The following is a 13,352-nucleotide window of genomic DNA, read 5'->3' as shown; positions in this document are numbered from 1 at the left end:
ACTTCGTTACCCGTTATTAAGTTAAACGCACAAGTGAATACTTAGAGAGAGCGAGATTGTACGCTTTGCTAATATTATCTTTAAATATGGCAGCACAAAGAACTCAACACCTCTATTTAACTTTCAGTGTAGCATATTCAACAGGAAGGAGACGTAAAACGAGTCAACCGAATAAACAGATCCTACCTATTTTAACAAAATGCCGAGATGTGCAACTCGCTAAAGTGCGCGATGCACGCAAGGTTTTTACTCACGCATGCACACAAAAACAGGACAAGGCTTAGGAGGCACCGTTTTGAACCGCTGCTGGAAGTCGCGTGAACACGGAGCACGTTTCCGCCATTTTTCAAGCGTGTGTGACTCTCCCTGGCCTGTGCTTCCCCCACCGCAACAAAACATCTTCACTTCCGTAGAATTCACCAACCCTTCAAAATAAAACTACCTGAAAACTACCTCCGCTGTGTAAGTAATTAAAATATCAGTTATAATGTTATTTACCAGCAGTTACACGAGATTCGATATAACGACAGGATATTTTGGTTTAATACGAACTAGGATTTCTTGATTGTATTTTTTTTAATTTTATCAATTTGATAAAAAAAAAAATATGTGTTTGTTAATATTCACGAAAACGTATGGAGTTTTTTGTTGTTGTTTTTTTTACTTCCACGCTTAGTTCATTGTGAAATCTGGGGAAACAGTAACCGGAAGTACGTAGATTTCATACCTTAACGCCAAGCCCCCCTTTTAAAAGTCTTTTCTGTTTTTGTGATGGTGTTGTTTTCTGTTTCTATGGCCGGCGATATAGGTATTATAATGTCCAATGAAAGGTATTAACAAATCCTCCATACTGTAAGTGTTATATAGCACCGCATATTTAAATAAATGGGCGCTATTGTTATTAAAAACTTATAACAGAAATCCTTTTTTCAGGCTCGGTTTCTATCGCAGGCAGTTGGCCACGTGCTTGCAGTGACGATGCTTGCTGAGCTGCACAGGTCACAAAGAAAGCAAGAAAAGCTTTGTTTTACCAATATCACCTTGGTATCCCAGAGAAATTTTATACTGATGTTGCAGACTTTTGCAGAGGGTCTGGCTTTTACAACAAGATGAAAGCTAAAACATTCTAGGGAAAATTAAAGGATCTAGATTTGTGTCACATATCACATCTTCACAGCAGTTTTTGCTCAATATGTTTCAAATTCACTCTTTATATGTTCATGATGCGCAAATCCTTTCGAGGCAGATATCCTGCTTTAAGCAGGAGGCCGTTTGTGTAAAAAAGGAACGACCATCTCTCAAACGAGAAGGGGCTTAAGAGTTTATCTTTCACGATCTTATAATGCAGTGAATGCAGCCATTCCTCATCTCACAATGAATAGTACTCATACTAAAAAAGTACAAAATGAAAGCATGTTTTTCATTATCAACTGCACCACTTAACCAGCCACACTGCTCTGTTTCTATTCTCATTGTAGTCTTTGGGGCGATCGTGGCTCAAGAGTTGGGAGTTCGCCTTGTAATCGGAAGGTTGCCGACATACATCGCCGCTTTACGTCAACTCCGAAGTCCTTTGGAACAGGGCCCTGTGCAGCACTGTTCAGCAAGAGCAGTGAGGTTTCAGTTGTAACGCTGCTTACATTTGTCACATGTTTTTTGCATATGCAATAATGTTGCATATTCCACAGCCCTACCCTGTCTTGACAAGTAAATTTAAGAATCTGTTTAGAACTTATTTATTTTATTTCTCACTTTGAATTTTTTTTTATTGAAACTAAGCTTCTGGCTGATTGGTGTTATTTTAGTCATTATGCAGCCGTATTGTTTGTAAAGTTGGTGAAGCCTGCAGTCGGCTGAAACTGAAGAAGTCACATAGATAAGTGATAAAATGTTTCTACTAAACGCTGGGTCCAGATGAACAGAAATAAATTTCTAGGATCCGATCAGTTTACACTGACTACTACTCCATGGTTGTTTTGTATGTTAACAAGAACAAAATAAGTGAAGTAGACTTACAGGGCTTGTTCAAAGAGGTTTTCCAACATATGGTTTTAACCAAAAAAGCATGGGTGCTTTTTCCTTAATAAGTGCAAAAAAAGAAAGAAACAGGCAATTGTTAAGAACGCCTTAGGTGAAGCAGTGTTAGATAAACTAACAAAACACTGCTATTAAAAAAACTATTGGCATATAAAAGCTTCCATTAAGCTGAATATTATTTATATTATTGCATACATATGGTTGACAGAAAGTGACCTCTGTAGCTATTTCCCATTGAGGATTGCAAAAGAAACCACAAAAACGAATAAAACCAACTTACTGATTGTTTGTACATGTGCAGAGGAGGCAAAGTGGATATACTGGATAAAGAATGCTGAATATGGAGCTGCCATAATAAAAAATAAAAACTAGTTAGTGTGAGACCTGGTTTTTATTTAACCAGTAAGGAAATTGTGATGCACACTCCACACCAGTTGGAGGCGCTGGTCCTCCAACTTGTCTGTCAGCCTCAAAGAAGAGACGACCAATGACGACCCAGCAGGGAAGTATTGATGTGGTTGTCATCTGTCCAGTGTTTGGTCTTTTTAAAATCGGTATATTCTCTATTGTAACCTTCATTGTAAGCTTGCTTTGGCGTTATATCACACTAGAGTTAGCAAGTGTGTTGGTAGCATTCATTATATTTTCAGTGATAGCTTAGCCTTGTTACTGTAACACCAGCTTGTCTCATGTAGGTGTGTGCAGTGTCTTACCTAAACAGCTAAAACAGTCAGGTTGTTTCAGCTGTACCAAATGTATTTGTTTAACCTTCGTTTGCATGTGTCTTTCTGCTTCTGTGTGTGCAGGGGTGATCTTTATGAGTGCAGAGACACCATGTTCACAGCCAAGCTAGCTTTGAGCACTCTGAAAAGGATCCACCATGGAGCTTGTTATCGATGTCTTTCTACCTGCTTCATCCAGAAGGAAGGGATACAGGCTGGAGATGGGCCCCCCTCAGACTCCCGTGTGTGGAAGAGAAAGCCTAAGAACCAATCTGCAATCTGGTCATCAATAAGACTTCTTGAAACACAGCAAAACGGGAGAAGACGGTTCAGTTTATCAGCTGCTACTATAGTAAATTCAGCACCAGTACACGTCCAACCGTACCTCCGGCTGATGAGGCTGGACAAACCTATAGGTTTGTACTTATATGAACATCACATTGTTGGGTTGTCGTGTCTTCATTCGCTCACCCCAACCAGTCGCGACAGATAGCCGTCCCTCCCTGTTAAAAGGGAGTTTTTCCTTCCTACTGTGACAAAGCAAGCTCATGTACTCAGGTTTAACTTCAGCAGGTCATTATGACCATGTCTACACATTCATTTTCTGCTATGCAATGATTTTTATCTGTGTCAGTTTAAAAGAAAAATATTGATATCTAGAATATTGCAGAATTTTGACTTTATTCCAAACATGCACTCTTTAAGCCCAGAACGATTTTTAGCAGCATTTTCACCATGTTAACAAAACAGAACAAAACAAGAAGCTATATAACATTAATACAGTCTTCAGAAAACAAATGGCTAAAATAAGCACATCATCTTTGACCTTGTAGAGCTATTAACTGGCACTAACAGGGAAGCATCTTTGTAAGCATGTAGCCCTAACTCATGATGTAGATAATAATTGTTAAAATTGTTCTTTGAAAGAATCCTACCAAACTGTAAAACTCTTATGTAATTACTGTGTAAGACAATGAGTCTAAAATATCTTGCCCCTGCATTTTTTCAGTGTCACTGCACAGATGCATCTAAAACCAAACCACATTTAAAATGCCACCAGATTAATGTAGCTATTGGCTGCACATTCATCTCTTTGTGGGCTTTGTTTCTGTTCTTATCTTACTTCCTTGTTTAATTCCCTTGAAATTCATTGCCTTTTAATCATAGGGACATGGCTGCTGTACCTCCCCTGTACATGGAGCATTGCTCTGGCTGCTAACCCTGGATGCTTCCCAGATCTGGGCATGCTCACACTGTTTGGTACAGGTGCTCTTCTCATGAGAGGGGCCGGCTGCACCATCAATGACATGTGGGACAAAGACTTCGACAAAAAAGTAAATGAGATTTTCTTACAGCTGACTCCAAACAAAGAACAGGACGTTTTTGCAATAAAGTAAATAAAACCTCCATTTCTAAGCAGACGTTAGACTTACCTGTGTCACTGTCACTGCTCAAAGTGTTTCTTTATTTTTCAGCTCTGATAAATTGAAAGTGTTTGTGTTTTTGCGCAGGTGTCCCACACAGCCTCTCGACCAATCGCATCAGGAGAGATTTCTCGAATGCAGGCGCTGGTCTTCCTGGGAGGGCAGCTCTCGCTTGCACTTGGGGTTCTTTTGTGTCTCAACTATTACAGGTACTCAGAATCAATTTTATGTATGAACATTAATGACATTTTATTAGGAAAATATAAATAGAAGAATAGGAACAGGTATATAGGTTAGATTAAATCCTCCGAGTCATGAGAAAAAAAAATCAGTGCAACAGTTGAACTGGATCACAATATTACTACAGTGTGTTAATTTTCATAGTGTAACTAAAAGTAATTATTTATTCAGTTTAAACTGTGAGTACATGGTAGCTGTTCCTTTATATTTAAGAAATGCAGTTTAAGGGGTTGCAGTTTACTGTGTTTACTGATGTTTTTCTTTGAGGTGAACATGAGATTAATGTGTCCCGTGTTACAGTAGGGACCTTGATTGACTGTGACCTCGTGTTGTTTTGTCTTTCATAAATAGGATAAGGAGGATGACATCAAAGTAGGAGTCAAATCTACTGCACTGAGGTTCCAGGAGCAAACCAAACCCTGGCTGAGTGGCTTCGTTGTGGCCATGATGTCTGGACTGGTATTAGCTGGGGTCAATGCTGAACAGACTCTCCCTTACTATGCTGTACTCACCGGTATAGCAATGCACCTGACAAACCAGGTGAGGATCATGGTCAACTTTAATACAACATTTAAATGAGAAACATGCACAGATTCATGTGTTTTAAGATTAGGTTTTCCATTGAAGTATATTTATTTTCTTCTCTCGTAGATTTACACATTAGACATCAACAAACCAGAAGACTGCTGGAAAAAGTTTGTTTCAAACAGAAACCTTGGACTGTTGTTGTTTTTAGGTATTGTTGTCAGGAATTTGTGGAAAGAATAAAGACAGACTCTGAAGAAATGAACAAGCCTTCATATAATTAGAGACGATGTTTTATTACATTTGTGTGTTTTGTTTTTTATGAGAAGCACTCTTTTAACAACTTATGTATTTTCAAAAATGCCAGCAAATCTAAATTGAAATTGCTGCAATAAGTTTGACCACCAGGGAGCAGTATGATTCCTCCTACCTGATGAATGTACTGTACGCCAGTGGCCTCATTACTGTGTTTTGGTCCATAAAACACATAAATATCTGGGTCTTTGCGCGACATCCTTCATAAGTCACTGGTTGACATTGGTGCTCTTTGTTTTTATTCTGGCCAGGCAGCATTTACCCACTTTACCTGTGCTTATGTGTCAGAAACCACTTCCAGTTATTAATTATAGGACTTTGGTGAGAGTCGGCATGTAGATCTGCAGACTTTACTGGTTTTTATAGTGCTTTTGCAACATGAGACTGCTCTCACCCATGATGTTTCAGTACTCTAAAACTTTTAAACAAATTTGAAAGAGAATTCATTTACATCCAGTCCAGTGAAAAACTAAGTACATCTTCCAATATAGAAGGTATGTTTAGTTGCAATAACTTAATCATTTTCTCTATGAGTTTATCAGTTCCTTACATTGTTGTAGAGGAATTTCGGCCCACTCTTCTTTAGTGTTGCTTCAGCTCGATATTTGCAGGCATTTGTTTATGCAAAAGTTTCTTAAGGTCCCACCACAGCAATTCAATCAGGTTGAGGACTGGACTTTAACCAGTCAATTGCAACACTTTGATGTGTTTCTTTTTTTAGCCATTCTGTTGTAGATTTGCAGGTGTGCTTGGGATCATTGTCCTGTTGTACAACCCACTTTTGGCAAAACTTTAGCTGTCACACAGATGGCCTCACATTTGACTCTAAAGTACTTCAGTATACAGAAGAGTTGAAGGTCGACTCAGTGAATATAAGGTGTCCAGGTCCTCGGCATCCTGTGTTTTGGTTTTTGCCAAACGTAGTTCTGTGCATTATGGCCATGTTGGGTTTTTTTTTTTGGTTTTTTTTCTTGTGTGTCATTCAGTTGAAACTTGGCAAACCTAAACTGCTGCTTTCTTTTTAGAAAGAGATTTTTCTTCTGGCAAACAAGCCACAACTGTTCAGTCAAAATTGTACTGCCATGAGAGTCTGAGATGTAGCCCATATTACATCTGAATGCTCCGACCCAGAAACCGCTGAAACAACCGCTTTCATAGAGGTGATCACATTTGCTTTTGCTTTTGTTTTTTGATTAACAGCATGTGGCTGCTACTTACCCTCTTAATTCATATAGAAGAGGTAGGGGTGTAATTAGAGTTTTATAATTGCATCTGAAACGTAGAAAGTGTTATAATCTAAGCCCAGTTATATGTTATGTTCCTGAAGCCAAAGTCAACGTTCTTTTTGCTTTAATAATATATCTTTGTTTGACTACTGTTCTAGTGAATTGAGGTTTAAAACGATAAAGTGCAGGATTATATTAACAAGTGGAAAAAGACCTATGTATGTTTTGGATAAAAGTCTCAAACCAGACGAATTTCTAAATTCTACCGCTATAACAATGCAGGTAACAATCATTTGAGTGTTTATCCAGTTTACAAAAGTGTAGATTTTTCTCTGTGTCGGTGTAATATTTGGGAGAAGGTTCCTGTGAATATGATGGTCTGCTTTCACTGTTGCTGCCCAGGTGAAAAACCCCACAAAGTGTCCTAAATGTAAACCGTGCCACCACAGTGAAAAACCAAAGCACATGAGCAGTGGGAAGTGTTTGTGCCTTGCATAAACTAGTCTACGCAGCCATGAAGCTGTTGTGGCGTTCCAGCGACGAGCAAACTGTGACATGCATATCGATGCCTCAGTGGTCCAGAAGTCCCCATCGGATAGTCCGCTCCATTTGGAGAAATAGTCCCCAGATGAATCTTCCCAAAAGCCAAACCCTGCTGCGTTATTGAGGCATTCGCTGATCTTCCAGTGAGAGTAATACTGTATTCTTAAAACCAGTCCAAGACACCAGGTCGACAGGATGCCATAGAGGATGCCAGGGTTGAAATCATGGATAAGATGTTTCAGAAAAAAGACAAGATAAAATCTAACCCACTCTAGCATTAATACTTGCATCAGCTTTAGGAAAACTACACCTAGAGGACTGGGTGGCGAGGTGAGGTTGATCCCCTCCATTAGAGTAATGAATTGTCCATAGGAACCCAAAGGACCACCAAGCAGTGTGGTAAAATTGAGGATGTAGCTGATAAGAGGGAGAAGCGTGACACAAGTCTGCCTTTTGGATGGTGTCAGTACGACTCGTTTCTCCTGAAGGTCCAAAGACACAGAGGTGATTCTCTGTGTGAGCAGCATCAAAGTGGACACTGCCAAGAACAGTCTGAAAGTGAAAGAGATATTGCTGTGATTAAATAGGATATCTGTATACATATAATGTTTTTACTTTAGATGTAAAAACATTATGTCTAACTTAGGCTAAGAGTTCATCTATAATGGTGAAGAAATGGCCTCTGACATTCATATCAGAGTCTTTTTAGTACATTAGCTGTTCTAGAGCTGTGATCACACAAAGTTGATTCTTGGAAACGGCATCTGAAAGGTTAGGCAACAACATAACAATTCTTGGAAACGAAACAAAGTCAACAGGCTGCTAAAACCACGTGATGTGGTTGAATGCTTCAAGCAACAGATTGTTTTATTGAAAAACACATGGTCGTTTTGAGTTTGACATATTTCACAAAAGTGTGATTAGGAACATTTTTGCCACTGTGTTTACAACCCTGTACGCGTTTGAAAACTGAAGGGACTGTGCTGTGTTCTAATCCTATCAAAGATCAGAACATAGCTTATATAATTGAAAGAGCAAGATAAATTGCTCAGGAGTTTCACCTCATCTCCCAACCGTTGTGGCAGACATCTGTCCCTCCCTGGAGGCTTCTTCCTGTTAAAAGGGAGGGTTACCTTCCCACCATCACCAAGTGCTTTGCCCATAGGGTATCATCTGATTGTTGTGGTTTTCTCTCTAATACTGTAGGGTCATTGCCTTACAACTTAAAGACCTCACTTTTGTGATTTGGTACTAAATTCAAATGACGATTTTATGTTCTACATTGTTATATTTCTAATTTCATGATGCAAATGTGTTCTTTCTTATGTAAATATGATCTTTCTTAAAAAAGCCGTTGTCTCTGTTGTTCTAAACCTAGTAGATACTATTAAGCATTAGTGATACCTTTGAAGGTAATGGATGCCTGGATACCATCACGGATACTTGATTTTGAAATATGTGCTAAGCATGAACTGCACCTTCTTAAAGTATCCAAAAATGTACTGCTCTGGTCACAGGTCCTCATTCTTTTTAAAGGTGCCAACTTTCTGTAACTTGTTATAGAAGAGAGAGGGGTTTTAAATATTTTTTTAAAATAAATACCATAGAGATACCATACAAATCACTGCATGCTGCATTATTTATATTTTATACAACATCCTAACTCTGAACAGGCTTGATTCATACATCTGTACACCCTAGAGAATATTCACTTACGAAAGGTTCGGAGGATATAGCATGAAAACTGTCCCATATGTTTATGTAATTTGTAATGGCAGAGTGAAATCAAGATTAATACCTGATGCTGACTCGTTCGTGCAGGTAGTATTCCCTGTACTGTATAAGTAGGTGCCAGAAGGTTTGCCACAACATCTGCATAACAAATGCCCAGGTGTGGATACAGCTGTGATCCACACAGCACACGAGTAGAACAAAGGCAAGTGTGGAGGTGAACAGGAGGGTGCTGTAGATGCCCATCGTGAAGACTGCCAGGACACTACCTCCAGCAGAAACAAACAGGTACCTATAGAGGGGAAATCATGCTGAAGGTTCTCAGTCATCCAGGTCATTGTAGTCTAAGGAGCTTTAAGTTGTTTGAATACGTTTCACCTCTCATCTGAGAAACATTCATTTTTAGAGTCAAATGGTGGAGCTTCCCAGATTTAAACCCTAATCTGCCTAATCACATGAAGCCAAGATGTGAAAACGGGTGTGGGTCACAATCAGCCAAAGTTTTTGACCTCAGGAAAGGGTGGGGCTACATTTTACAATGAGCTCACCTGAAACTTTGGCTGATTGTGCAAAGGATCATAAGGGGTCCATTGTCCCTCTTGGGGGGGACACTCCCACAGGGCTTAAATATGGTACTCCACCATTTGAACCGAGAACTGAAGAAGCTTCTCGGATGAAACATCCTCAAGCAACTTAAAGAAGTTCAGACACTTTTCTTTACAAGTTCCTTAGACCATCCTGAATACTAAAACTACAATGATTGGCCAGTTAATCAGTGTTTTTTTTGTTTAGTAAATACCAAATAATTTATTTCAGGTGGCAGCTTCTCTAGTTTGATGATACAGTTTTTCTTTTGACATGCAATGTATCACTATAAGCTAAATTTCTTTCAGCTGATGATGTCAAAAATTTAATGTCCTTTTGTAACATTTTCTCACCTTAAACCAAAAACATAACAAATAAAATGGCTAAAGAGTAAGATTTGTGTGTATGAGTGTATATATCTATATATCTATATATCTATATATATAGATAGATACACACACACACACACACACTGATTCATATAGTTAAAAAAACACCAAATGATATGTTTACTCAAATATGTGATCCATTTGATAGTATTTACAATCCAGATGTTACAGTGTTTGTATATGTAAACCCGGATAAGTTCAATACACTTAAATCGTTTGAGGAAACCGATTCCCTTCAAATGATTTGAGTAATCAACCCAAAACAAAAAATTAACTGATTTAGTCAAGTAAACTTAAAAGTAAAATTGTCACAATTTACTATATTGAGTCATCGCTACCTAAAGTGTTTAAGTATTCAATATTTCAAAAATAATTTGTTTAAGTACAGTTAACTTAATATTAATAGAAAAAACTAAATTGTTTAAGTGGTGCTAATATTACAAAACTCACTTTTTTGCGTAGTGTTTAATTAAAAGCGTCTTTTAATTAAATGTATTATTATTACTAAAACTTAATATGTCAAGGCAAACACACTCAAAACCAAAGACCACTAAAGTGTTTTTTGTTTTTGTTTTCTACTTTATTTATAACAAAACAAGACTTTTGTTTTCCTTTGAACAGTATTCCAATTTTTACACATGGTGCTTCTTAGAAGACATTTCTTTCAGAAACAAACACAATATTTCAGTTGTTCCTAGCCACTTTTTGACAAGAATTTATTTGTGGTCTCTGAGGTAGTTTTTTTTGAACAGTAAGTTTTTTGTTTGCACAATTGGACTTCCAATAAAACATTTTCTTTAAAACAATCCTTTTAAACAGATAAAACTGTGTATCACAAGTAAAGAACTTTGGTGCGACACTCTGGGTAACAAGTTGTAACAGTAAAACTTGTTTTCACAAATATTTTAACTTGGAAAAATAAAAACTATGGAATAAGGAATGGCCCCAGCGAGACAATGAAATTAAAGGAATAGTTCACTGATTTTACATAATAAGATATGTTCTTACCTTAGCTTTGACGAGTTGATGTGTACCAGTCTTGTCTTTGTGCGTGCCCTCAGTCATGCAAATGGAGCAAAGCCTCTCCCATATATTCCAAATACCTCCACTTTTTGCTCCTTTTCGAAGCTACCGAGCTCCCCCATGTTTTCCCTATTTATGTAAAATTACATGAAAAGTGACACTCTCCAAGTTTAGTTTAACTAAATTTAACGTGTGGATTTTCTAAGCCGATAAGAAGGGGTACTATATTACAAGGTGTAATAACACTGTAGGAGCACTTCTTCATCCCCCCAGTAACTCAGTCTATGCTCCAGAGTGCACTAGGGTTACTGCGCGCTTGTAATATAGTGCCTCTTTTTATCGGCTTAAAAAATCTATACATTAAATTTAGTGAATCTAAACTTAGATAGTGTAACCTTTCATGTAATTTTACATAAATAGGGAAAACGTGGAGGAGCTCGGTAGCTTCTAAAAGGAGCAAAAAGTGGAGGTAGTTGGAATACATGGGAGAGCCTTTCTCTCGCACAAAGACAAGACAGGTATGCATCAACTCTTCAAAGCTAAGGTAAGAACATATCTCAGTATGTAAAATCAGTGAACTACTCCTTTAAGCCCTGGTTTTGCCATCCACTAAAAACAAAAAAAGACAATTACAAACACAATAATGACTTCCTGAACTTGAGAAAAAGCTGCTCAATGAAGAGTGAACATTCAATGTATCTATGCACACATTGAAAGCTCATTTTTTAGCCTTTGGAGTTTTGGAGGAGGATCGTTTCGTCCCAGATTCAGCATAATCTGCTGGATAAACAGGAATGTATTCTTCATGCACTTTGGGTACTCCAAGTGGAGTGCACAAGTCAGTCCAAACAGGAGACACATTGCCAAAGGAAGACTGCAGATGGAATCCATTACCACATTGCCCTCTAGAAGGATCCCCAGCTGGCAGGGGTTCAGTTCTTGCTCTGGACTTCCGTTTTCACCATTGAAGATGATTCCTATTGGGATTTCAAGGTCACCATCAGCAGCATTCTACAGAGGGGGGAGGGGGGGGGGGGGAACTGTGAGTTAACCTGTTGGTGGAGAGTAACACAAGTATAAAAGGTCAAAGTATTGTATTTCTATAAATGTTGTTTATTATTTAAGTACAAGTTAATTGTTCAAATAAAATAAAATAAAAACAGGAAAATGTGGGGAATCTGTAAGGCTTATTGTCATCATACAACTGTATAATGAAGTTTGTCCTCTGCATTTGACCCATTCTTCAATGTTGATAAGGCAGCAACCCGTAAAGAGAATGGCGCTGCAGCGGCGCACATGTTAATAAAGTAAACTTTACGAGAGGCCGTACAGGTGCAGAGGAGCGGTGTTCAGCCCCTCGAGCCTCAGCGAGGGGCTGAGTGTCAGAGCTCGGCTGTGCAGAGAATAATGACAGGTTTATTTGTCCGTGTGAACGGCTGGAGGTGCCCGGCCGTGCTCTGGTCCTCCTCCTCTGACCGGGGCCGGAGTCCGGACCCGGGCTAACCCTGAACACGGTTTGGATGTGCTCACATCACACAATGGAACCGCGCGGTTTGGATGGACGAGGAAGATGCTAGAACCATTACGCATGAGCAGGGGTTAAGGCTGTGAGGGTTACAGCCTTAAAACATTTATAATAAATAATTTTCACTACTTTGCGGATTTCACTTATTGCGGGTTGTTTTTGGGACGTAACCCCCGCGGTAAACGAGGGTTCACTGTAGATTGAATTAGCGTGCACATTTGCGTAATGTAACATGCAACTATTTTTGCTTAAAGTTGAAATAAAAAGATTTAACTCACCAGTGTGCGTGGAGGTTTGAGGAAAAGTACTCCCTATCGACTGTAGACTGAAACAAACATGTCCAATCCCAGGCAAAACCACCAAAAACGACTTGTCTTAATTTTTCCTGACAAACAAGTCCAGACGTCTCTTCGGTTCCAGTGCCGGGAAAAATATGGGAGGGGCAACAAAAACTTAAAAATAGTGAAAGTGCTTTCAACTAAACATGATCAGTAAACATCAAATTTACTTTTATTATTTGAGTGTTGAGTTTAAAACTTATTCTCTTATAAAAAATTGAACTTAAACTATTTATTAGAATAAACTTAAAATAGAAAGGACCATGTTAAATGTATTCATTTTAGTGCATCACATGCAAAACAATATAGGTTAAGTGCAAAAAGCTTCCACCAATGAGTTCTGTCTGACACAGTTATATGATTTTAGTTTTACAAAGAAAATTAATTACCATCAGTGATTATAGCTAAACCATTTGAATGCAAATAACTTTTGGGATTACAGTGTAGTACAGATCATTGTATGATGCAATCAATCAGTGGACTCATAGGCCATAATTATACTGTACATACCTGTATGTCAAGGATAGATGCCCCCGTTTTGCAAGAAAATAAAATAAGAAAGCAAATGGAAGTGAAAGACATTGATACATTAAAAAACGATGTTGCTCCCACGACCAGCCGATCGAGCCCATGTCTGCATTTCAGGCTGAATACCACAGTTGAACTCAGGCAAGCACAGTAGAGATTTGATGCTGCTGCTATCAAACGTAGGTAAAATATTTGTTTTAT

At 38.4% G+C, this 13,352-nt stretch overlaps 3 protein-coding genes across 6 annotated transcripts in view; 1 reads left to right on the top strand and 2 right to left on the bottom strand.

Annotated features, from left to right (window-relative positions):
- The window catches only part of LOC146562900 (uncharacterized), a 15,432-nt gene extending 15,089 nt beyond the window's left edge, over positions 1 to 343 (bottom strand). The window contains exon 1 of the mRNA XM_085295152.1: positions 255 to 343. The gene's annotated coding sequence lies outside the window, so the exon portion shown is untranslated. The remainder of the gene's footprint in view (positions 1 to 254) is intronic.
- On the top strand, positions 30 to 8,653 carry LOC146562899 (4-hydroxybenzoate polyprenyltransferase, mitochondrial-like). 2 transcript variants are annotated; one of them, XM_085295150.1, is made up of 6 exons: positions 30 to 1,617; positions 2,844 to 3,175; positions 3,927 to 4,093; positions 4,271 to 4,392; positions 4,775 to 4,963; positions 5,075 to 8,653. In XM_085295150.1, exons 1-5 carry the CDS (start codon positions 1,406 to 1,408, stop codon positions 4,797 to 4,799), a joined length of 858 nt encoding a protein of 285 aa, XP_085151276.1. In that variant the 5' UTR covers positions 30 to 1,405; the 3' UTR covers positions 4,800 to 4,963; positions 5,075 to 8,653. The 2 variants fall into 2 exon arrangements, with proteins under 2 accessions (XP_085151276.1, XP_085151277.1); XM_085295151.1 differs by lacking the exon at positions 30 to 1,617 and having other exon boundaries at positions 2,791 to 3,175.
- mboat4 (membrane bound O-acyltransferase domain containing 4) lies at positions 5,326 to 13,352 on the bottom strand. Of its 3 annotated transcripts, none has more exons than XM_085295146.1 (3): positions 13,134 to 13,352; positions 8,831 to 9,055; positions 5,326 to 7,584 (listed from the first exon to the last, which is right to left on the bottom strand). In XM_085295146.1, exons 1-3 carry the CDS (start codon positions 13,253 to 13,255, stop codon positions 6,636 to 6,638), a joined length of 1,296 nt encoding a protein of 431 aa, XP_085151272.1. In that variant the 5' UTR covers positions 13,256 to 13,352; the 3' UTR covers positions 5,326 to 6,635. The 3 variants fall into 3 exon arrangements, 1 of the variants encoding a protein (XP_085151272.1); XR_014894689.1 differs by lacking the exons at positions 5,326 to 7,584; positions 8,831 to 9,055 and adding exons at positions 10,296 to 11,812; positions 12,564 to 12,693 and having other exon boundaries at positions 13,134 to 13,251; XR_014894690.1 differs by lacking the exons at positions 5,326 to 7,584; positions 8,831 to 9,055; positions 13,134 to 13,352 and adding exons at positions 10,296 to 11,771; positions 12,564 to 13,108.

Source organism: Mchenga conophoros, linkage group LG12 (genome assembly GCF_057382185.1).
Source record: "Mchenga conophoros isolate Kocher_MC1m ecotype Shallow Benthic linkage group LG12, M_conophoros_male_GT1.1, whole genome shotgun sequence".
Lineage (NCBI taxonomy): Eukaryota > Metazoa > Chordata > Actinopteri > Cichliformes > Cichlidae > Mchenga > Mchenga conophoros.
The sequence above is the reverse complement of the archived record's forward strand: the minus strand, read 5'-3'. Positions and strand labels throughout refer to the sequence as shown.

Excerpts from the sequence above, each read along its gene's own strand:
- LOC146562899 (XM_085295150.1), top strand. The coding sequence starts at position 1,406 with ATGAAAGCATGTTTTTCATTATCAACTGCACCACTTAACCAGCCACAC. Across the intron at positions 4,094-4,270 it reads ACAAAGACTTCGACAAAAAA|GTGTCCCACACAGCCTCTCG; the intron begins GTAAATGAGATT and ends GTTTTTGCGCAG. Across the intron at positions 4,393-4,774 it reads TTGTGTCTCAACTATTACAG|GATAAGGAGGATGACATCAA; the intron begins GTACTCAGAATC and ends TTTCATAAATAG.
- mboat4 (XM_085295146.1), bottom strand. The coding sequence starts at position 13,255 with ATGGGCTCGATCGGCTGGTCGTGGGAGCAACATCGTTTTTTAATGTAT. Across the intron at positions 9,056-13,133 it reads CATCTATCCTTGACATACAG|GTACCTGTTTGTTTCTGCTG; the intron begins GTATGTACAGTA and ends TCCCCTCTATAG. Across the intron at positions 7,585-8,830 it reads CACGAACGAGTCAGCATCAG|ACTGTTCTTGGCAGTGTCCA; the intron begins GTATTAATCTTG and ends TTTCACTTTCAG.